General features: G+C 44.2%; 2 protein-coding genes across 6 annotated transcripts in view; both read left to right on the top strand.

Annotated features, from left to right (window-relative positions):
* The window catches only part of RBM12 (RNA binding motif protein 12), a 40,376-nt gene extending 22,793 nt beyond the window's left edge, over positions 1 to 17,583 (top strand). For all 5 annotated transcript variants that reach the window (XM_068700945.1, XM_068700943.1, XM_068700948.1 and 2 more), the window contains 15 exons: positions 3,352 to 3,480; positions 3,742 to 3,921; positions 4,687 to 4,761; positions 4,995 to 5,066; positions 5,708 to 5,791; positions 6,280 to 6,369; positions 9,723 to 9,821; positions 10,729 to 10,815; positions 10,917 to 10,976; positions 11,411 to 11,544; positions 12,213 to 12,267; positions 12,346 to 12,397; positions 14,152 to 14,285; positions 15,708 to 15,944; positions 16,767 to 17,583. In XM_068700945.1, the coding sequence (XP_068557046.1) occupies positions 3,352 to 3,480; positions 3,742 to 3,921; positions 4,687 to 4,761; positions 4,995 to 5,066; positions 5,708 to 5,791; positions 6,280 to 6,369; positions 9,723 to 9,821; positions 10,729 to 10,815; positions 10,917 to 10,976; positions 11,411 to 11,544; positions 12,213 to 12,267; positions 12,346 to 12,397; positions 14,152 to 14,285; positions 15,708 to 15,944; positions 16,767 to 16,883 (1,605 nt within the window). In that variant the 3' untranslated portion in view covers positions 16,884 to 17,583. The remainder of the gene's footprint in view (positions 1 to 3,351; positions 3,481 to 3,741; positions 3,922 to 4,686; positions 4,762 to 4,994; positions 5,067 to 5,707; positions 5,792 to 6,279; positions 6,370 to 9,722; positions 9,822 to 10,728; positions 10,816 to 10,916; positions 10,977 to 11,410; positions 11,545 to 12,212; positions 12,268 to 12,345; positions 12,398 to 14,151; positions 14,286 to 15,707; positions 15,945 to 16,766) is intronic.
* Positions 17,584 to 21,376: 3,793 nt separating this feature from the next.
* LOC137865259 (fer-1-like protein 4) overlaps positions 21,377 to 23,856 on the top strand; it is a 38,352-nt gene continuing 35,872 nt past the window's right edge. Inside the window, exons 1-3 of the mRNA XM_068700162.1 lie at positions 21,377 to 21,492; positions 21,603 to 21,658; positions 22,902 to 22,990. Coding sequence (XP_068556263.1) covers positions 21,414 to 21,492; positions 21,603 to 21,658; positions 22,902 to 22,990 — 224 coding nt within the window. The 5' untranslated portion in view covers positions 21,377 to 21,413. The remainder of the gene's footprint in view (positions 21,493 to 21,602; positions 21,659 to 22,901; positions 22,991 to 23,856) is intronic.

Raw genomic sequence — 23,856 nt, 5'->3', positions numbered from 1 at the left:
AGTGTGCAGAATTCAGCTCAAGATGAAACTTCATGGGTGATACCTCTCAACAGTGAGATCCCCGAGGTGTGAGAGCATTGGATCAGATGTGTGCAGCTGTTCTCAGTGTAAATTGTTGATCTTGGTGGTGTAACATCAGTTGTGATTTTACAAGCCTTTTCTAACGGCAACACTTACCCAGTGGCTTGCTTATGTTGCCTTTTTTTTTCTGAACCTGTTATGCTATGATGCATCCACTGACTCTGTTTTATATATTCTAAACAGAATTTGAATATATCTGTTTGGAGTTCATTTTTACTTGGCGAACTCTGGATTTGTGCAGCTAGAATAGCGCTGTGATTCCCAGATCATGCTGTACTTTAATTTGCCTGCGGCAAGTTGTTTGATAAATTGTTGTTGCAAGCTATTAAGGATCATTTTCTAATAAATACTTTCTAAGTTGGATGTGTTTTAATACCTTTATGAAAACCAGTTTGCTTTATCGGCTGTTTTCATTTTGGGAATATCCTTTGTCTTTGAACTTCTTGAAACCAGAAGTTTCAAATAAGACATCAATATTAGTCATCTAGGGTTGTTGTGAGGTGAAAATAAGAAATCAATGCATTTTGGAGTTTCTGGAACTGTTGAAAAAAGGATTTTTTTGATTGTCACAACAAATGTAAACAATATTCTGTCATTAAAGATAAATTATTGGAATTCTACAAGCTAAATATATTGTGTGTATGAATGGATACATAAACGTGTGCTTTATGAAAACTCAGACAATGTGAAATTTATTTTTGAAATTGTTGACTTGAATCTTCAAGGTAAATGAGATTGTTTGGTTCTTTGAATGCACATCAGGGAATAAAAGTAAGGCTATTAATAAAACTAGAACAAACAAAACCCAAGTTCACCTAGAGAGAGGCCAGGCAGATCTTCAGGCTTGACTGAAATAAACTGTCTTAACAGATCACCTACTTCTTCCTCTTTCTGCTGAGATACGTAGAGTAGTTCATGATCAGGATTTTTCTGTTTTACTTTCTAAAGGAATGGATTAGAACTGGAGAACACCGTACAGTGTATTTGAAAAGCTGTGAAGTATAAAAAAAAAAAAAAAAGCTTAGTGTGGGCTTTTGAAGGATGTCTGTAGGCAGCAACATATAAACAAATGCTGGCAAAGATTCAAACTGATACTTTCAAATGAAACGTGAGTATTTTATCTCGATCTGCTGAGGAGCTACCTCTCCTCTTTTCATAAGGGTGCATCACCTGGTGCCCTGCACTCACCAAATAGAACAGGAAGACGTAATTGGAAAGGATCCTTTCTGGTCTAACTACAGAAACAATCCATCTGGGCTGTGTTGCAAAGGATTTCTTATGTTTTAAAATCTAGAATAGCAGAACAAGACATATCTGTGTGTGGTGTACTGAAAGACAGTTCCTTGAGACAGTGGAGTAATTTCATGGTTTCACTACTACAGATGTGAGAAGAGATTCAGGTAGCATGTGGGAGGTGATTGTGAAGACTGGTGCTTCACTTTACCTTCTGGCTTTCTTGTGTGGTTTAACGGTTCCTAATGCAAGCTCTAAACTTTCCTCATCAGTGTTTCTGTAACATGGCGTTGAACAAACAGTTAGGGACTCATTCCACATGCAAATTCAGACCTATAGTAATGTTCCCTTCTGGGAAGGGATGGCTGTTGTCCGGAGATGCCAGAAGATTTTGGGGAGACCTTTCTTTGACGTTTTCAACTTGATTCCTGATCACTTTGTGCTGTACAGGGGAGGGAAAGTGGTTACATGATGGTACAGAAGTCTGTTGCAATACAGAAAATAAAGAGGAGAACTGTTGGCCCTGAAGCCAAGGCTAGCTGTCCTGATCTTTGTTGTCAAACAATGTCATGTGGATGCGTATGGCTGTTTGTAGAACTGCAGGCTATGCAGAGGTGAGACTGTGTGTGAAGTTAGCTGGTCTGGTGGAACAACACGTGTAGGTAATGAAAAACTGATACCTGTAACTGTTGTGATTTTAGAAGAAATGTGGTATTAAAGATAATGATGGTGTTTTTTTGTGAATCTTATTTGAGGTCGGATGAAGCTGAAGTGGAAGACAGAGGGTTCTAACTAGTCGTTTGAACAGTGCAGACTACTTCACGTTAGCCTCTTTGATACTGGGGTTAAAGCAGATGATGATGACCTTAGAAAGATGAACAGTTATCCTCTTTGTCTAAAGCTTTGCTAATTCTTATTCGGCACAGTGTTTGTCCTGCTGCAATCACTACAGCTGTAGTGTATTAAGTGACGTGGGCAACATCTGTCGGGAGATTGCAGATCGGGAGGGCTGAGTGGTGCACTAAGGGGATCAAAAGGTGTCTAATAAAAGTTCATCTCTTTATTGAGATAATTAATATTCACACCATGCAAGTATGAGAAAGCTGTGTGGATAGGCAAATACCAGAAAGGCCAAACAAATCTACCTTGCTGAAATAGCTTCTCTATGGAAAAAATCACACTTTAAAGCATTTCTTAGAACTTTCAAGCAGCACAATATTTTATTTGCTACTGGAAGGCTTATTTTCAGTTTTGATGATTGTAGCTGTTCCTTCAGCAAAACTGGCCTTAATCTGAAATGCAATAAAACTATCACTTCTGTTTTTGTGAAGGCAGCACCTGAAGCAAGGGGGCTTTGTAGCATGTAAGGACAGGACCCGAGGCAGAGCTTGCCCGCTGGGGGGTTGCCCAGCCGCCCTGCTCTTAGGCCTTTTTGCTTCTGCGGCTTCTGTGCTGCGTGCAGGAGCCTCCCCGAGCAGATTTCCTGTCAGTGTGCGAGCAAGGGGGAAGCTGAGGGGGGAGTGTCTGCACAGGCAGAGCGGGAGCTTCAGTAACTGCCGTACTGAACCACCAGCTGCCCCCTTCAAAGGGCAAAAAAGTGCCGTCGTTTTACACCCGCCCCCTCATAGCGAAAGCTCAAGGCCTGAGGGAGAATCGCGGGGCGGCCCCGAGTCCTCCCTGGCCCCTTTCTGCCCGGAGCTGGCACCGCCGTAGCCGCGTCCCTGTGGGCAGCGGGAGCCCTAAAGCAGGGGGCGAGGCAGAGCTCGGCCGGGGGGGAGGAGGGAGCGGAGCCCGGCCCGGGCGCTGCGGCGCGGGCAGAGGCGCCTCCATCTTGCTGGGACGGGGGCCGGCAGCCGGCCCTGCCCGGCGAGGGGGCTGCGGCCGGGCTGGCGGCTCGGAGCCCCGGGCGGGCTGAGGGTGGCGGCCCGGCCCCACCGCGGGGCGGGACCGCCCGGGGCCGCGCTGCCGCCGCCGCGAGCACCTTGCGGGGTCGGGAGCGGCCGCCGGGCCTGACCCTTTCTGCGCTTCTGCCCGCAGATGGCGCAGTGCGTGAGCAGGGTGGAGCTGTCCGTGTCCTGCCAGCACCTCCTCGACCGGGACGTCGGCTCCAAGTCGGATCCCCTCTGCGTCCTGCTGCAGGACGTGGGCGGCCGCCAGTGGGCTGAGGTACGGAGGCGGCAGCGCCCTCCGCGGTGCGGTCGGGTCCGCGCTCGGCGTTCCCGGGGCTCGTGGGGTGGGGTCGTCGGGGTCCTGCTGCTGTTGGCTTCGTTCGCTGCTCGTGTCCTCGCCTGGAGATGCGGCGGGGCCGTGTTTTGGCTGCTCCAGCACGTGCTGTCCTTTCTGTGCTCAGAGCGCGCTGTGTTCCTGGCCTCTTGCTGTTTTTTTTTTTTGCCTTTTTTCTTCAACTTTGTTTCTGTGTTTGTACAGTTAGATCGCACGGAGAGGATAAAGAATTGCCAAAACCCCGAGTTTTCAAAGAAGCTGGTTGTCGACTACTACTTTGAGAAAGTGCAGAAGTTGAAATTCGGGGTGTATGACATCGATAACAAGTCCCCTGATCTAAACGACGATGACTACCTTGGAGGAATCGAGTGCACGCTGGGACAGGTATGCAGGGGAACACGTGAAGCGATGTACAGTGTAGCAGCAAGCACCGGCTTTGTTGTGAAAAACTGGAGGCAAGGCTGGTTTATGAAAGGCTTTGACACATTCACATTTCAAAACGTCTTGTTCCTTATGCTTATTTAGCATATTGGTTTGTGTCCCTGCTGAATGTAGTTAGAGAAATCACGTTGAGTGCAAAGTGAAGGTTAGATGTGCATGGTTTACCAGTCATTATGGAACGTAAGAGGCAATCGTAGCACTAATGGGAGATTGGGAATGAGGAAGGCGTGGAGCCTGGAGAACTCTAACAGAGCCTTTTTGGTTTCCTTTGCACAAAAAGATCGTCGGACCATAAATTCAGGGACTGTCTGAAATTCTGCAGTTGATTCCTGAAGAGGAGTTTGTATTGTTGGGTAGGAGAAGAAAGGTGGTATTTGGGATATTAAAGAAAGACTTGATTAGCTAAATAGTCTTTTCTGATTTTCAGCAGCTGTTTGACTACTTGTAACGTAAATATATTGGGGGAAGCAATAATAGGAGACTAATGTAAAACTTGAGATGTACTAGTGGATATTATTTTGTGGATAGGGAGGGAAAATTTTAAGACTGCTTAATCATTTCAGAAGCACAAACTAGTATTTGTCGCTGCAGGAAATGGACTTAAACCCTTTAGAGCTTTTTAGGAGAGTTTTAAAAAATTCATCCTAAAGAGTAATTCTTTGTTTTTTGTCTACCTTGATGTTTATAATATCTGTCTTTTAACCTCAGGTTGTGTCCAGCTCAGTGTTCACTCGACCTCTGGAACTGAAGGAGGGAAAGCCAGCAGGAAAAGGCACCATAACGGTAAATGACCTGGTTGTGTGTGGAAAAAATGATTTCTTATTGTTTGGTATGTGGTCTGGGACAAAGTAACGTTTCTGGTTTTGTTTGTCTAATTTCAAATTCTGCATGTGTACAGGAAAGGTATGCATTTGTAACCATACACAGAGTTTCTCCAAGCACAAAGCATAAGCAAAACTCTGTAGGGTGTGTGTGTATATGTGTATATATTTATATTTTTTTTCCTTTTGGCACAGATTTCAGCAGAGGAGATTAAAGATACCAGGGTTGTCTATTTAGAAATTGAAGCCCGAAACTTGGACAAAAAGGTATTGATTGATTTATTTTTAATGATACTTCATGCTTCTGTAGGTTTTGCTAGCAAAAAGGCAGTAACTGTAAAAATAGTCAGTCTCACTGTGTTGTAAACCTTCAACTAAGCTCTGTAATCCTTGTGTAAGAAAGGCTTGCTGTGTTTTCTTACTGATAATGAAGTGAACTAGAGACATAATAACATGCTGAAAAATACAGTCTTAGATGCGAATTTCAACCACCAGGTTTTGGTTCTGGAGGATTATTTTGGTTTTGGAATAATGTATGTGTTAGTATATTAAATAATTGTCTAGATTGTTGTAACTGTGCAGTTAACTGGGCTTTCTGTAATGATATTAAAACAGAAGAGGTAGAAATTCAGATAAGCTACCTTGATGTTATTTTAAGCCAAGCAGAATGGCACAATTCATCGTAACAAAATACTCTGAGGAAGCACAGTCTTGGAATCAGAGATGATTTATTATGATGGCTTTGAAAGTGCTGCAGTTTAAAAGAGAAAAACAAAATGAAAGAGGAAAACAAATGTATAGCTTGTTTGACTGTGGTTTGTTTGAAATGTTATGTACTGATGAGCTAGCTGTTCTCTCATTTGAGTAAAACACGAGTCTGATGAGTTCTGTCGGGGTTTTGTTTGCAGGATTTCCTAGGTAAATCGGATCCGTTTTTGGAGCTGTACAAGCAGGGCGATGCTGGAATGTGGCAGTTGGTGTACAGATCAGAGGTAGTATTTCTACACTGATGTGTTTCTTAGTGTTGAGTTGATCTGACAGCTTGCTCCTACGAAAAACAGGAATGTGTTGCTACTGGTCATGCCATGCACCAGTTCTGTGATGAAATTTGTATTGTACCCAAAAAAAAAAGGGATTTGGCTCACTGACCTGGAAGAAAATGGTTAATTTGCTGCCTGGTCAGTGGGTTAAGCTGGGTTGATGAAGAGTCCAACCGTGCAACAGGGGAGAAGAGTGGTAGGACTCTTCCGCCTTTCAGTGGCGATGATTGGCGTGGCTCTACAATTGAACCCTACTTTGTATTTCTATCTTCTATTTTTAATAGAACTTTTTGCTTGGTGTTCCATACATTGTCAAGGTGGAACTGACTGGTGCTGTTCAGATAGCCCCACAGAAGTACAGAACCCTCGTGATATGTTTCTTAGTAACTTGCATACTGCATCCCTCACGTGACATTATGCTGTCATTTTTTTTTTTTAAGGTGATTAAGAACAACTTAAATCCATGCTGGAGGAAGTTCAGTGTTCCCTTGCAGACGTTCTGTGGTGCTGATTTTAATAAACCTATCAAGGTACAGCCTTCAGAATTTGAAATTCTGTTGTTGTAAGAAACCCAATCTGTTGCTATCTTAACTATGAGTAATCAAGTTGTCTAATCATATTTAAAATTTTAGATTGCCCTTCTGGAATAATAAGAGTATGGCACATAAGTGATTATATGTCTATTAAGTATGAAGTCTGTCCTAAAACATTGTGAGTTGTCAAATTGAGAAGTTAGGGAATGCAGAAGTGACACTCTTCCTAATGATTCATCGTCATAAGAATTATAAATGATTATTTGGCTATTCTGGCCAGCATTTCAGGTTGGGGACTTTCTGTTTAATTGTGGCTTTCTAACACTAAGGAAAAACTGTGAGACTTGTACTTGATAAGCTTGAATTTGTTAGGATACTGACAGAGTGGGCAGCTAACAGCTTTGTCCATTCATGAGAATGGTGGGCTTATCACAGCTGTTTTTCTTTATGTTTGAACAAGAAATTTGGTTTTGAGTCAGAAATGAAGTTCCTTGTAGTCTTGCATATGATGATTAACGTTCTCTGGTCCTGAATTACGGAGGTGGTAGCTGACCAATTACAACTTTCTGCAAGTTTCTACAAAAATAATCTGTTAGCAAATTAATTCAATTTCTGTTCTAAGCAATGCACTGATAATACAAAGGCATTTAAAGCCATAACTAGTCTTATGTTGAGTATAGTCTCTGTTTATCTAACTCCTAAACACTTTCCATTTGCAGAATTTTCCTGCCTCACCCTGTTTGTGAAGAAACCTCATGCTAGAAGTTTGATTTGAAAGGTTTAACAAAAAGCAATGCATGCTAACCTTTTAATTTGTGCAGCATGAGAGATCGAAAGAATTACTGAGATTATTAACCTGGAAATAGATGTTCAAATCTGCTGAGTTTGTTGAATATGTGACAGTGTTCTCAGTGGCAGTCGTGAGCTTTTGCTCTAGGGTAGTCAACAGTCTTAGGTCAGAAAGAAGTCTTGGTCCAAAAGTTCTGAAATAAATGTGGAAAGGAAGTGGCAAAGAGATGTATGTTACCTTGTCAAAACTGACATGACATGGCATGATTTAGACATCATATTACTGAAGTATAAGTTACTACAGTCTAAATTCCTTTTTTTTTTTTTTTGAAAGCTTTCTGTGCTTCGGGATTCACTTTGAAAAGCTGTTCTAAAAAATTTTAATTTAAGATTTTTGCTGTTAGTTCCATTCAGATAAAATTGTTGATGCATGTGCAAATAACATATTAAGTTTCACAGTGCATCAGAGAAAAAGGATCAAATTTTCCTTTTTTCCCTATGGATTATGGAAGTTGATCATAAAAGGGACTTGAGACAGGTGGGAACAGTAGCACTAAAGAATGTAACACTGCACTGGAGATGTGTTTTTCATTTGGTATGTGATGCTCTGAATCTCTTGTTCGAGGCTTCCTAAGATTTTTTTTGGAACAGTTACGTGTAGAAAAATGATTGCTGAATGGAGAAGTCCTTGTACTTCAACATAATGGAAATGTCCATGCATGTGCATAAGTCAATTTGTTGTGTCTCGTAAACATTAGGTTTGCTAGCAACGCATGATACTTCTGTAGTGGGAAACGTGCACTAAATGTGCGTCTGTAAACATAAATCTTTAGGTCAAATTAATGATGCTGCCTAATATTTTGGTAATTCTTTCTTTGTTGTGATGCAGTCATGTTGTTTTTGTTCACTGCTAAAGAACAGCTCAGATTTTTGACACAATGTAATCTTCTTACAGTTTCTTTAAGAAAAAGGGCAAATAAAAGCAGTTTTTCTCCCCCATAATTGTTTAAATAGAAATAGTAAACGTAAGATTTAAACAAACAAAACTCCCTTCCTGTCCATGCATTTGGTGGCTTGTGCATAAAGGCGAATCCATTTTCTGTGAATGTCGGAAATTTTTCTTGTAGATTGAAGGGGGTCTTTGACCCATTGAGTATATTCCATGGTTCTTAACGAATATTGCATTGTTCAGTTGAGAATAATTGCATACAGTATCTTGCAGTATTGCTAGCTGACCTCCAAGGTCAGGCCTTGTTTCAGAAAGCAGTTACTGGCAGCTTCAGGTACTTGTTCCTACGTCACATCTTCCACGTGTTGTTTGTAGCAGCACCATTCTTCAGACTACATGCTGTGAATCTAAGCCTATTTTAGAAAACCCTTGCAAAAGGAGGTTTGTTTTAAGCTATATCATGCTGTGAACTAATAACAAGAACGGGTCATAAATGTGTATTTTTGGCGTGGACAAGAGTGGACAAGAGCAAGCAGGAGGAAAAAGGGAGGTGCGTAGAAGTGGCAGCTGCTGAAATTCTCTGCAGCCATGTATCGGCTGTATTAGCACCAAGGACACCCCCAGTCTGTACCTCTGCGTGATGGCCCCCTTGAGCAACCTCCCTCACATGGTCAAAACACTTTTGAATGATGTTTTAAACGTTAGAGTTGTTGAGAGAGGCAGAGTGGGGTTCATGGAGGAGCCTGGAGGTTGCTTCCTAGTGAAGCATGCAGAGGAGAGGAATGGAGCAGTGGTGGGTTGGGAAGGATGAAGGGGAAGAAGCATGGGGCCCAATCTCTAAAGTGATCTTGTTTTCCCATTGGAGAGACTGAAGGATGGCATGGTGCTTCCAATTTGGCTAGGTTAGACCACAATTCATCCAGCTTTTTGTACAGATTTCCCACTGAAACCAGTGGAATATCCCTTGTGGATTGAAGGCAGTAGGAAACCTTCAAAGAAACCTGTCCTCGAGATCGGTGATGTAGCTATTCGATGCGACTTCCTTATCTAGGTGTCATTTGTAGGTTCGTCTTGTTGCATTGTCCTGAGGAGAAAGCTGTTAGTATTTTTCACTGAGGCAACACCAGTTCCTTGCCTAATAAAAGCAGACCTCATAGCGAGCTTTTGAGTCGGGGTAGTACATGAACTTCAGCAGGGGGGAAAGTAGCTGTCCACAAACGTTTTCTTGATTGACTGCTTCTGGATTTATGTCCTGCTGTGCTGTGTATCATGCACGTTCTAAATGCTTCTGTAGTTGTTGATTGGCTGGGGAACTGTTGCCAACGTACATTGTACTGGTTTTGTTCTAAGCCATAGTTGTTAGCAGTTTTATTTTTAAATATGTTTGGTTTTTTTTGCATTCTCTACTTCTAACTGAAATTCATGCTGTGTGTCTCTTTTTACTGTGAGATTTCAGTTAGTGATACGGATGACAAGACCAGTTCAGATTTGATGGGGGAATATACTACCATCAGTGCAAAGCTGTTGGAAGCAGAGAGATTCTGTGGTGAGCAGCTGTCATTCTCCCTAATGCAGTACACTTGCCCATTGCTTGCTGTCTCTTCTCTTCCAGGTACAGTGTGCAGATCATGATAGTGACGGGTCACATGACTTGATAGGCATTTTTGAAACTAACCTGGCTCAGCTGCAGAAAGCAGGTGACGGCTCTCCGGTGAGCTTTCTTAGTTCCTCAATTAAGTCCGTATTTCGGTCTTTCACAAACCCTTTTTAGTACTGATCTCTAAGAGATTTTTAGGTTTTGCCTGCAAAAGTGATTTTTTTTTGTTTGTATCTTTGTATTACTAAGCCAGTATCTGGGGAAAAAAAAAAAAAAACTGACAAGGGGAGGATACTACTGTTTTTCTTGGGTACTGTTAGCCCTCCTGTTCCTACAGACATCCTTGAGCCCATTGTCTGCTGGCCATGTGCCATTTCTTGCCAGCAATTCTTTGTGCTTTTGCCTCCGCTGAGCCAAGTGGAAACAAAAGAGCTTCTTGTTAATGCTGTAACAGAAGAGCGCAGAAGTAGGACTCCTCTCAGGTAACGTTTGTGCCTGAGCTGGTTACCCTTACTAGCACTCTGGTTGCTTTTTTAGCTAGAGGAGAGAAATGGTGTTTCCAGGGGTCTGCCATTGAGAACCTGTGACCTAGGGTTTTTGGCCTCCTTCCCTCCCTCTGCCTGCTTTGCCTTCTCCTCATCTGTTTGTGTTCATTCCTTTACCTTTACTGATAGAGTATGTGATTATGTTAAGAGAAATGCTTGCGTTTGTGACAGACTTTTTTGTCCTCTGTTACAATGACTGTTCGATGATTCTGTACAGACTAACAGTCATGTCCCAAAGAGGGACTTTCTTGAAGTCTTGACGTATGTGCTTTTGCCTAATGATGGTAGCAAAAACATCAATTTAACTTGTCAAATAACAGCCACAGTAATCACAAACCTTTTTAAAATGAAGTCTCAGAATATTGCCGGGTAACTCTGAAATTGTGTAATGTCTGACACTGTTCTGTTTCAATAGTTTGCACTGCTGGAAATGCAGGTGTTCTATTACTTGCTTCTTGAATGCTTGCTTTCTGTAGGTGGAATATGAATGCATTCATCCTGAGAAGAAACAGAAGAAAAAGAGCTACAAAAACTCCGGCATTATTAGGATAAAATCCTGCAAGGTAGGAAGATTATTGTCATCGTTTGGCTTTTTTATGTTCTTATTGTAAAGAAATGTGTTTTTGTGGGGAGGAGGTGTAACGCTGTTTGTCTGTTTCTCTAGATTGAAACAGATTATTCATTCCTGGACTACATCATGGGAGGCTGTCAGATTAATTTTACGGTGAGTTGTTTCCCCGCTGCACATCTTGGTAGATGCTAAGACAAGGGCAACGGAGTTGTGGTTAGTACTTCAGTTTGCAGTGTGTGTTTTCTTAGGAAGTGATGAAGACTGCCAAAAAGAAGTAACTGTAGATTTTTACTTTTTGCTATTAAGTAGCAAATGTAATCAATCGTGAGTTTCTTATGGTTCTTTTGAGAAATCAGTTCTCAGTCTGGCAGTGGAAAGGACTACTACTCCTTAGACGTGCATGTGACTCTGTCTGAAAAGGTGTGCAGGCTTGTTTGCCCATCCCTGTACGGGACTGTCTTTGTGCCTGGGAGGAAGGGAGCAGTGTGGAGCTAGCCTAGCCCTCTGTTTTTGGTTATGGTTGTTGGTTCTCAATTGCTTATGGTGATGCTTCAGTGACCTGTGTTATCATCTTCTGAACTGATTAGGTGGGCATAGACTTCACTGGCTCCAATGGCGATCCCAAGTCACCAGATTCTCTTCACTACATTAGCCCAGATGGGATAAATGAGTACCTGATTGCCATCTGGAGCGTGGGAAGTGTAGTCCAGGATTATGACACGTATGTAAGAGGCTCTTGATTGATCTAGTCACCACATGAAAATGTGTATTAAATGACACACAATGTGTCACAGTGGGTGTCATTGATCAAGGCTGATCGCTCATTCCAGAGCTGTAGCATTTGGGTGACTGAGATGCTGCCTTTCCTTGGAAGATCCCCACAGGTGCTGCTGCTGCTTCCTCCTGCTTCTGGCATTGCCAGGAAAGGCAATGGCAGCACTGCTTAATTCAGAGTGTTTGCTTGATTTGTCTTCCCATATCTGCCCTTTTATGGCCTGGGTTACTCTAGAATGCTGCTTTAGCTCATTGCTAATCCTTTATTGCTGATGGTGCATTTCAAACACAAGTCTCCTGTTTAATTCATTGGGAACATGTTCAGCCTGCTCTGTCCTTCAGCCAAGCTGTGACTGGGTTGGCTTCTCTCTTGCTACTCTGAAATCTCCCAAGAGTCCTGTAGGATGCTGCATTGAAACAAATTCTGAATCTGTCAGGTCCCTGCCTGAAACACTTGGGTAGCTGGTTACTGGCCATGGGAAGCTAGGTGGTGTACCCATTCCTCAGGGCAGGAATTGAATCTTGGTCTCCAACTGTTTTCTGGGAATAAAACAGAATAATGAAATATTAAAGAATTGCTGTTTCACAATTCTTCTTGTTACCCTTTCTCCCTAGGGACAAGCTGTTTCCTGCATTTGGATTTGGAGCTCAGGTTCCTCCTAGCTGGCAGGTAAGGCCTTCACAACACTACGCAGTTGCTCTGTTCATCTCTGCATTCTGTAACTGATTGTAACATCCCTATTTCTAGGTGTCTCATGAGTTTGCTTTGAACTTCAATCCCAGCAACCCTTATTGTCAAGGTGAGGACACCTTTTTATTAATATTTCACTGAGAGGGATTGATGTTAGAAGTGTTGCATTTCTTTCATAACTGGTGAAAAGCATATGTAGCATGAAGACATGCAGCAAGCTACATGTACTCTTACCTGGATGGTGACAAGAGTGTAATTGTGTTGATGCAGATTTCTGTGTGGTCTGCATAAGCTTCAGTGATTGGGACCTGATGGGATTCATCCCAGTGTACCAAGAGAGCTGGCTGATGTCATTGCTAGGCTTCTCTCCGTTATTTTTCAATGGTCTTGGGAATCTGGAGAGGTCCCAGTTAAGTGGCAAATGTTCCAGTTTTCAAGAAGGGCAAGAAAGAAGACCCTGGTAATTACAGGGCTGCCAGTCTGTCTCACTTCAGTGTCTGGTAAAATTATAGCAAAAATTATTCTGGGAGTTACTGAAAAACATCTGAAGGACAATGTGGTCATTGGTCATAGCTAACATGGATTCACGAGGGGAAGGTCCTGCTTAATTTCCTTTTATTGAAAAGGTCACCCATCTAGTATCCCTGCTTGAGCACAGCGGGTTAGACCAGATGATGTCCAGAGGTCCCTTCCAACTTAACCATTCTGTTATTCTGTCAGTCTGTGCGGAAATTTTTGTTGCTGCAACTTGGTTACTTTTGTTATGTTAGAGGTGGTAGGGAATTCAGATCAGCAATGTGTCTGTTAGTCACACTTTCAAAGCAACCATCTGCTAAGTCTGTTAGAGATTGTGGTTACTTCTTCAGCAATGTGAATATGTTTGAATGTTATCTTTTAAAGGGTTGTCTCAAAATATTATTTTCCTTAAAGCCATCTTCTTTTGCAGTAGTTGTTTCAGCTAATCTCAATGGCTGGTCTGTAAGCCAGGTTAAGAACTCCTAGGACTAAGGACTCTCTCAGCACGGAGCAGTGCAGAATATTTCTTGAATGAACATTTTTTCCCCAGTTTAGTTTTTCTCTCCGGTCTAAGGCCAAGAAAGAATGGAATCTGAGAACTGGTGTTAAAATCCAAGTGTTTCCTTCATCAGTTCTGTGTTGTCTGCTTCACTGGAATCTGTGTCTTTGCTCTGTGATGGTTCCTGTGCAGTAGTTCAGAGGTAAAGCACTAAAACATGTGGTGGACAAGGTGAGCAGCAGCAGTAAATGAAAGTACATAAATACAAGTTAATATGGGGATCCATCTAAATTGCTCTCCACAAGAAAATACACCATTTAAGATCACATTTATAGGGGAAAAAAAAAAAAAAAGAAAAGCTTCTTGCAGGGGAAAATCCTTAGAGGTTTCTCTTATAGAAATATTTAAATCCAGGTGTCACTGTGCACAAGAGAAAAATAAGCAGTTAACTATTCCAGAGAGTTTCTGACCTTGTTGTCTAATTAGATGGTAAGCAATTAAACAAGAGAAACTGGATGACAGAGTAGAAAGGACATGGTCATAAGCGTGCCTTCACTAGATTATTTTTCCATCAACTTCCATGAACTTTATTATGTTGGAAGCATAAAGAATAATGTAAAGTATACAGAATGGTGAAGAAATCTGGAAATCTTGTCTCTGCAGATGTCCACTGGTTTTAGACCTTTGCTTTGTATATTCGCTGCTATCCTGCTGTTTATTTGTCCTTTAGGAGTTCACAGCTGTGTGTGAGTGATTATCGTTTTGCTTCACTATTCAGTAATGCTTACAGAATAATTACTGGAGAAATTGTGAGGCTCTTCTGGCAGCTTGCATTCCTTGTGTTACAGGGATCCAAGGAATAGTTGATGCCTACCGCCAGATCCTTCCTCAGATACGACTCTATGGGCCAACCAACTTCTCTCCCATTATAAACCATGTGGCAAGGTTTGCTGCACACTCAGCACAACAAGGAACTGCTTCTGTGAGTCCATGTCGTTTCCTGCAAATGGGTGATGTTTCTGTTTCCTGTGTTCACGATGGGATAGAATTGTATGGTAAAGTGATGCATTCTTCTTCCTCAGGATCTCAAGTTTGGTCTTGTCTTACCAGCTTCCAAAGAAGTTGTTGCTACTCCCTTGGTTCATATGTGAACCTGTACCAGTGAAGTATGCAGGGGTCCCGTGTTGGCTTTTAGACCAATTGGACTTTGTCAGCAGTTGCCTCACCCTAACCTCTCTCGCCAGACTCCATCACCTGTAGGGAGAGCACACAGTATAAAGGGGCCCTGTGTATTTTATTCCAAACAACATTTCACTTGAGCATGTACACAAAGACCACCTAAGAAATGTCAGAGAGCTTGACTATTTGTCCCACCGTGTTTGCATGCAGAATCAAAATATCTAGAGGGCCAAACTACCAAAATAGTGTGAGAATTGGCAAATCAGTACGCTAACCGTGTTGCGGAACACCCATACTACATCTGCAGTTGCATTGCATGTCTCATTTGTGTGTTGGCATGGCCATGACTGCTGCTAAAATTCAACTCCGTATCTTAAAACTTTATTGTACTAAAGGATGAAGGGATCATATTTCCTGATGTATTTAACTGATTCCATTTTTGACCACCCAATTAGAAGGAATTTTGATGTTCACTCTGATACTTTATGGTCTTAGCTGTACAAGGATTTTGAGTTCTACATAAGTTTGTGCATACATCAAATTAATTTCCCACACTGTGGGGTGCTTGGTCCAGGGACAGCTATTTATTATATTTTTGAGGGTGTTTTTTAGCTATTCATACAATTGGGGGAAATCTGATTTTTCTTAAGCTCCTGTGTTCTTCCCCTTCTGTCATTTCTAGAATGTCATCATGTCATGACGTTTGTCACTGCTGTATGTTCAGATTTCTAATACTTATTTAAATTACTAATAACTAAAAAAGTTTTTTTGAATTACAAACAGATATTGAATAATGTATTCTATCCTTTTTGAGATGTCAGTGAATAAAGCAGCACCCATCAGTGAGTTATTTATGCACCTTTGTTGATTTAGGATTACTTTGGTCATTGCTAGTATATTCTGACAACTGGTGTAATTGTTTTTTATAAATTGAATGTAAGCCTGTATCTTTTATCTAATGCAGAGGATTCCCCTGAAAAGCACAAGGAAAGGTGGTTTGCATAAGAAAAAATGGGAATAAACAAAAGTTCGTTTAACGTTCTGTTCTTGTCTTATCCACTGCACAATCTGCTTGCTTTTTTAGAGTAAGAAATTGCTTCTTTTGCTTTCAGTTATGTGAGCTTTGGTGCTTAACTCCCTAACTGAGTATTTTCTGTTTTTCTGTTTTTTTTTTTTTTTTTTTTTTTTGTTTTGTTTTGTTTTGTTTTGTTTTTTTTTTTTTTAGCAATATTTTATCTTGCTGATCATCACAGATGGAGAGATCACTGATCTGGATCAAACCAGGCAAGCAATTGTTAATGCATCTAAGCTGCCGATGTCTATCATCATTGTTGGAGTTGGTAAAGCTGATTTCAAAGCAATGGAGTTTCTTGATGGGGACAATGGCATCCTGAAATCCATAACAGGAGAGCCAGCTGCACGGGACATTGTTCAGTTTGTGCCTTTCCAGCAGTTCAAAAATGTAAGTTGTTTTTAACTTCGTGTGAATTCTGCTGCTAACATATGTGCAGTTATTACATCCAAAAAATTAGCATGTGTCTAGGCAGCTTATTAATGTTGCAGGCACCAAAGTGTATGGTAAAGCACTGTCCAAACTGTTTCTTGTGAGAGTTGAGATATATGTGCTTCTGGATTCAAAACTGTGTGCCTCATAACTCTATTGCAGCTTTTCTTAGAGAGTTCTCATTGTATCATTACTATCTCTTGGCTATTGCAGTGTTACAAGGAGTAAAGGTGTTTTCTCTCCTGGGATGCAAGTATTTAGTTAAGGAAGTGAGATCATTTGTCTCAGTCTCTGTTGTTGAGTCCCATGAGCAATTTAAGCTGAGATGGAATCTTTCCTGCTATTGAAAGCAGTCCTATCATTCTCCAGCTCCTCCCTGCTTTTTCTGATGGGAAACTAGTGTTCATGCATGTTACACAGTGAATGAGGTTGAAGAATGGAGTTAAATGGAAACCCAAAATAAGACAAATTGGTACTGGCTGGGGCAGTGTTCCACCCAGATCAAGGCCATATGAAGGCTGTGTGAGTCTGGGCTTGGGGTAGGAACAAGCGATTTTCAGCAAGAGTACTCTTTGAGACTGACTGCAAGTGCTCCTAAGACTGCAGTAAGACTGAACCAGAGGGAGTGAGACGTGGACGAAAGGTAGATTGTGCTGTCTTTTCAACTTTGCTTGCCTGGCAGGTGGGGACTGCAGTCTGAATTCTGTAAGAGAATATGTCACTGGGCTGGTAATTCCATTCCCTGCAGTATCTTTGATTTATTCTCACTGTTCCTTGCAGGCTCCCCGAGAAGCTCTTTCCCAGATGGTCCTGGCTGAAGTACCAAAGCAGCTGGTTTCATACTATAAATTGCAGGGGTGGCCACCTGTGAAGCTGCCGGAAACGAAGAAGATGTAGATTGCATCCTCACCATAGCCATATGTATCACTGCGGTGAAGAGAGCTGTCTGCACTCACACTCTTCCCTTGCACACTTGGTGCCTTAAGGTCGTACCATTCACGCTAATACTCTTACCTGCTTATACTCTGTATGTTTGATCTTTCCTGTTCCTAACTGCAAGAAATGTAAATAAGGAAGAAATGCAACTGCTGGCAGTTCTTGTCAAAGAAAAATAAACCTTGTTGGTTTTATGCCTTGGAATAGTGATACATCATACCATGCATACTTGGCACAGCCCACCTGCTGCTTGGTGTTAGAGTGGGCACATGCACTGAACTGCTCACGCAACACTGCTTCAATGTTCATTAGGACAATCATATATACAGTAATGATACTGTGTACATGTTCCTTGATAATTTTTTTTTATTCTATCAAGCTGCCTTGGGAATGGGGACCCATCTGCATTGGTTGGTATGAAAGTCAGTTGGCTAGATGCCTGAGGTAGTTCCTGTTGTGCCTTCATAAGGTGCCAGTATATTTTTTATATGTAAAGGTTTATTTTTAAATTTCAGTTACTATACTTTGCAATCATCTTATTTTTTTAATCACAGTTTTGTATTAGCAAAAATTGCTTCTGTGGAGATAAAGGAAGTTGGACTTGTCATTGCACTACGAGCTGTCATCACTTTCATAAATAAATAATGTGCTGTCATTTACAGGCATGTCTGGTCTCATTTCATTTCTGGGGTTTTTCTTTTGTTTTCCAGCAATGTTTATGTGTGGTTTAAGGAAGATCTTTGCTATAGTATTAGCCTTGGTCGTTCAGCCTAGGTTGAGCATGAACAGCTGCAAAGCAGAGCAAGTTGTCTATCATTAGTTTTGTTACCTGTTAATCACTAAGACTGCTGAATGTATATCCTGCAGCCCTGTCCTGCAGAGATGAGCTGTTTCTTTACTGTGAAATTATGAAAGAATTTGTCTGTTCTACTGCACACACCAGGAAATTGTGAGAAGAAATTGGAAGACTGCCTTGGTGATTCAACCTATGAAAATGGTAGGGCACAAATGTGTGAAAGCAGAACCATGGTGTGGATCCATATCTTCAACTGGACTAGTCATTATGGATTGTATTCACCAGCTAACTAATTCATAGCTTGTGCTTGAAGGGCAGCTGGTCTAGGACCACTACTCAGCAAAGAAAACTTACGTTAGTTTTTCATTCAAACATTGTGGTGACCACGATGTATTCTTCCAGTTTCTATAGGCAGCAGCAGCTTCCTTACTCTAGAGGAAGCTGGACTGTCTCGCCTAAAACAGTCCATCCTCTAGCCTGCAACACCCAGTTTTCTTGCACTTGGATTTTTGAGAGAAAGCAAGCAATCTCTCTAGTTAAGTGTCTGCATAAACTGAAATGTGTTAAAAGCATGGAAGAGAGGGAGGAAAACTGCCAAGTCATCTCAGAAACTGCCCTGTGGTTCTCTACTTGTGTTTTCAGCTTATTACAACCTGTAGGCAGAGCTCTCCTTCACTCTTAGGTGTACAAACAAATCTGAGTCCAGTATGTGTATACATGTGTGTGCCTTTTCTTGCCTTTTTAAAATGCTTTTCTTTAAAGGAGGCTTACAGCAGTAATTCTGAAATTTCAACAATCCTTTGGCCCAAGTAATACCAGTGGCATTGCATAGTCTTTGGTTTCAGTTTAACATTTTTTTGGCAAGAAGCTGTGAGCATATTGTGACTTTCCTCCAGCCTTTAGAGGCAGAGTATGAGCTCTGAGACAGCAGAATGCATAGTGAGAAATGCATTTTGCCTCTCCTTTTTAAATAAGTCCCTGCTCAAAAGGAGGAAAAAGAATCCTTCCTAGTATCTATCTGTCTTCAATGGCTATGAAGGGAGCTTAGAAAATCTGTTCCTTAGCTGGCTGAGGTGACTGCAGATGCTGGATTTGATGATAGGGGTGACTTACCCTGTTTGGGAGAGGAAAAAAAAAAAGATGTGGTAGAGGCTGTTATGAGGAACTTCCTCCTTTTGCAGTTGGAGGTGCTGCTTACCTGCAGGAAAGTGGCTGAAACGTGAATGAGCAACAGGACGGAAGCCTGTCACTGGAGGAGGAGAAGAGCTGCATGGCTCTACGCTGAGATAAAAAGCCACAGGAGGGTCAAACTTGGAAGCTGCTAAAGCAGGATGGCATGGTTCTGACTGTTTTCTCTCATTCTTGACTCTCCCTAGGGCTCCTGTTCTAGACAAAGTGGAGGCTGCTGCTGGGCAGTTCCGTTGGAGAAGGCTTTGTGCCTTGTGCTGCCCTGGGCGTAGCTGGAATGCAGGCTTGCAGCATGACTTGCTCAAGGCAGATAAGAGCTCAGGTTTCCTTCCCCAGGAGGCTTTGCTTTTCTCACCCTGTGACTATGCATTCTGTGCCATTCCACATCCCTCTTTGGTTTTATGTCCTCCTTTATTTGTTCAGGCTGTGTCCTGTTGGACTCCTGTTCATGAGTTGTTCCTATGTGCAGACAATCTACATTCAGCTGAGAGGTATGGTGCAGGGGGCACCTTGCTCTCCAGAACTGCTGCCACCCATTCTTCATGATGCATCTGGACTTGAGAGCCATTCCACCCTTGCCTTTTGGACTGTTTTCAGGCAAGAGTCCCACTCTGAGGAGCTGCCCCTTCAAGGGCTACACTTCCTTGTGGGCGTGCTGCTCCATCCAGAGAAAAAGAACAGCTGCAGACCTACCTCCAATTTAGTAAAGCCTATGCCTTCAGCTGTAGCTGCGCTATCCTTGTCATCAAGAGAGGAGCTTGATTTGTGTTTCTTAGTTTTGAGATACACATTGGAGGATCACGCGTTCTGTTCTGGCCAGGGTCCTTCTCACAGCCTCTGCTGAAGGGACAAAAGCAGCAGGATCTTGCTGCGGGCACAAGGGTAGTGCACTGTCCTGTGACGGGCTTGGAGCTGTGGTTGCATGAAGAGCCTGTTGGGGCCTGAGGACCTTCAGAACACCTCAGAAGTCTGCTTACCCTAGCCTTGGCCATAGATTGGGGAAGCATGTGGGCACTTCCAGTCACCAAAGGTATTTTAGCCTTGGGCCTTTGTATAAATGGAAAGCTATTTATGTGGGAGCTCCTCAGGGAGCTCTTACTTCTAGGACACCTGGCAATAATACTCAAGACACTTCAGGTCAGAGTTTGCCATGCATACAGAGCTTCCTCCTGGTGCAGATGAGGCTCTAAGGGGTAAGGAAGCTGCGCAAACTCCCTGAGGAGAAGATGACTTGTGATCTCCTTTGAGCAAGTACCAGGTTTGTCTGTCAGCAACACTCTTTGGTGGTCTGAATGCCTGCTTCAACAATCTGAATTACATCCCTTCTACCCCTCCAGCCACAACTGGGTTAAGGAGTCAGTGCATTCAGCTTTCTGTGCTGCTGCCTTAGACTGAATAGTTCATACGTTTGGGTTCCCAAATGTGGTGCCAGACACTGCCCACCTGCTGTGCTTCATTGCTATGCAGTGAAGCTGTATCCTTGTCTGCCATGGCTCATTTCTACTGCCACCAGCACCTCTTTCCTGGTTCTTGAGTAACCTGCTGGATAAGGTGAAGATAAAGTAGGTAGCCGCAGGGCTGGCTCTGGAGCAGCCCAGCATTGCCCAGGCATGATTCACTCACTTGGTGTTTGTGGAGCTGAATTAGCTGCTCTGACCCTGTGGAACGTGCCCTGTATGGCAGGCATGCAGGCAGGTGTTTTGGCACAGGGTCCTGAGTGGGAGACCCTCAGGAGAAAGAAATATTTGCAAAATCCTGCTGAACTCATGATAACACAATTACTTTGATCTGGCCTGTGCCTGGGCTCCAGCTTCTCTCATTTATGAGTTCTTGCACAGGTGAGCTGTGAGCTGCAGCTGAGCCTGGCAAAAATGGGGAGCGCAGCAGGAACTGCAGCCACTAGGGGTTGGTGGGCCATGACCTGTCCCAGGTGGCTCCCGTTCCCCACCCTCCCAGTTTGCTGTGGAGGGTTTTGATTGCTGCAGCTGTGATCTGTGCTATGGAAGCCATCGGGCTGGGGGACAAGAGGGGCTGCAGCTCCAGTTCCAGAGGTCCTGGGCACCTGTCCAGGGACAGATCTGAGCTCCATCCTCACCATGTTGCTCCACCACTAGCAGTGCACTGAGGCCGGTCTCCTCCAGCTTTGGAGGAAGCCCTTGTCCCCACTGCGGCACCGTGCCTGTTGTGAGGCGTGGCTGAGATGGCCTCCCATTGCAGGGGTTCCCTGGGCCGTGTTCCCCATGCCGTTGGTGTGGCTGCAGGGCGCAAAGATAACGCCATCAAGGCCCGGCTACTGCAAAGCAAGCCCCCTGTGGCCAAGTGCTCCCCTCTGCTTTGCTCTGTGACAGCGGGGAGCCATTGCCTGCCGAGTGCCAGCCTTGTGAGCGGGGACAGGGAGGGGACGGCCAAACCGGCCGGTTGAGCCGGGGCTGAGTCACAGCGGGTGGAGCAGGCCGAGGAGTGGGAGCAGGCCGAGGAGCGGGGCAGCGCTGCTGGCCGGCAGCTCCATGGCGCTCAGTGTCTGTGTCCGGCGGCTCTCCCACCTGCCAGGCCGTGGCGAGCGGCAGGTGCAGCTCAGCTTCCGAGGTGGGCCCAGTGGGCAGGGAGGGAGGCATGGCAGGGGGCTGTCATCGCGGCGGGAGAGCCGGGGCCATGCTGGTTGTGGCAGAGCCCAAGCCTTCTATCTCCTTCCCAAGGCTTCACGCAGAAGACGAGGAAAATCCGCTGTGGCTCAGAGGCCGTGTTCGGGGAGGTGAGTGTTGTGACAACTGGTGAGGACCAGGGCAGTGGGCACTGGGGTGTAGGGACAGGGACCGGGACTGGGTGACCCCTTGGTCAATGCCTTGTGGGGCAGGAGGCAAGTGAGGATGGGGTGTGCATCTCAGGGTAGGATGGGAAGCCTTCCTCCCTGTGCCCATCTTCACTGTCCCATGCTGGAACCTGTGGTGCCTGGCTGTCAGGACTTGCAGGAGAGTCCCATCTCTCATCTCCTGTCCCATCAGGATGTCTCTGTGTTGCCTGAGGCACCAACATCTGGGGCAATCTGTAACGTGCATGGCATTAACCTAATCTGCCTTTTGGAAAGCCTGGCTGCTCTTGCAGAAATGAGCCCTCCCCAAAACAATTTTTCAGATCAGTGAGCCCAGTCGGCACCAAGCCACAGGGTGGGTAGGAGCAGGACTCAGGGCAGCAGGGACCTGTCCCTCTCACCAGCCACCAGCTGGCCAGTTTGGGAGCGGGGTGAATCACAGCCTCACACATCTTCGCAGCGTGCCTGTGCTTGGTGGCTCCCTGCCCGCCTGTCACCCCCTGTCCACCTCCCTCATGTGCTGGAGGCTTCAAATGGAGGCAGTTAGATGGCAGCAAAGGGAGGGACATGGTGTGGCATCCCTGGGAGCAGCGAAGTTCTGGGACATCCTTAGCTGAAAGTTGGTGCATATAAAACAAGGGGATGGGGAAATGGCTCTGGGCCTGACTGCTTCCAGTAGGGTGGGGGGAAGTGCTTTGCAGATGTGGGCAGAAGCTGCCTTCCTCTCAGCAGGAGCTGGGAGGCTTTGGGAGGTCCTGCAGAAAAGGAGCACGTGAAGCTTTCTGTGGCTAGATAGCCTCACTTTTAGGAGGAGAGAACAATAAATGACTGTAACAAAACACCTCTTTGGACCTTGCCCTGTCCAAGGCTGGCTTTGCCACATCTTCCAGGTGCCTGTAAGGACTGATCTTTCTAATATAAAACTGAGCAGAAGCCCCTTACCTTCCAGAGACCTCAGCTCACAGCTTCCCAGTGCCATGAGCCTGCTCTGGCCCTGCAGGGACTCAGGTGCTTGAGGCAGGTCCCAGTTTTCATCTCCCTCCTGTTAGCTCCATCATGATCTTCGATACTGCGGGGAAATTCACGTCACTGACAATTCCACTTTATCCAGTATCTGCACTGCACCTCCCAGTGCTGCAGAAGCAGTGAGAGCTGAGGAGATTCACTGTGCACTGTTTGCTTGCAGCTCTTTCGCTGGCCTCACTATGGGAAGCTCATCATGGGAGAGGTGCTCTCCATCAAGGTTTACAACTGCAGCAAGGTTTTCAGTAACAGGTAGGTCCTGTAGTTGTTGGTGACCAGCAGAGGTGGGGGAAGAAGTGTACCGGACTTTAAATGAGATCAGAAAGGATTTTTTGGAATTGATGGGAGGAAGACAAACAGGATACAATTTATAGAAGAGGGATGAAGCTGGTTGTTCTGATGCAGCAGCAGTGCTGTGTGTACAAAGTCAAATAAGAATGTTATTTGCTGTAACAGAGCAGAAAATGTGGCTGAACTTTGTGCCACTGTTTACTGGATGCTTTCCTTATCGGAGATAGATCAGAGGAATTGTCTCCGACTGAAATGTCAATAGAGACTGCTTTAGGACAAACTGATAAACAGTAACAAGTCACTCAGTCCTGATGGTGCTGAGCAAAGAAGTTCAATGGGAAACACCTGGACTGGCATCATCTATCCATGCTGATGGGCAGAGTAATGGTGGGTGACAGAGATTACAGTTTCAGAACATTTGGTCAGTGCTCTGGGATGCTCAAAAGTAGGAAGAGGGTAGAAGAACAGAAGGGAAAGTCTTGTTATGCTGCTGTACCGGTGAGAGGCTCCTTCCTCCAGGGAAGAGAGGAGGCAGGCTCTGCATCTTGGAGAAGAAGAGGTGAGAAGGGACATGGGGGAGGTCTGGGGGTGACTGGGGATGATTGCTCCTATCTGCCTTCTGGGTGGGCTGTGATGCACTCCAAAGGCTCTGAAGGCAGTGGGGCGCTCTGTTTCATGCTGGGCTTAGCTCAGCTGCTGGCACAGCTGCCACAGGGAGCTAGAGGATAAAATAAGAGTGGAATTAAAAATAAGACAGGAGTGCCACAAGCTGCTGAACTCCACACGTGTTATCACCACTTGCAGGGAGCAGGGATGGTCCTTCCCCA

The sequence above is a fragment of the Anas acuta genome, chromosome 16 (assembly GCF_963932015.1).
Source record: "Anas acuta chromosome 16, bAnaAcu1.1, whole genome shotgun sequence".
Lineage (NCBI taxonomy): Eukaryota > Metazoa > Chordata > Aves > Anseriformes > Anatidae > Anas > Anas acuta.
This window is presented reverse-complemented; position numbering and strand designations above follow the sequence as displayed.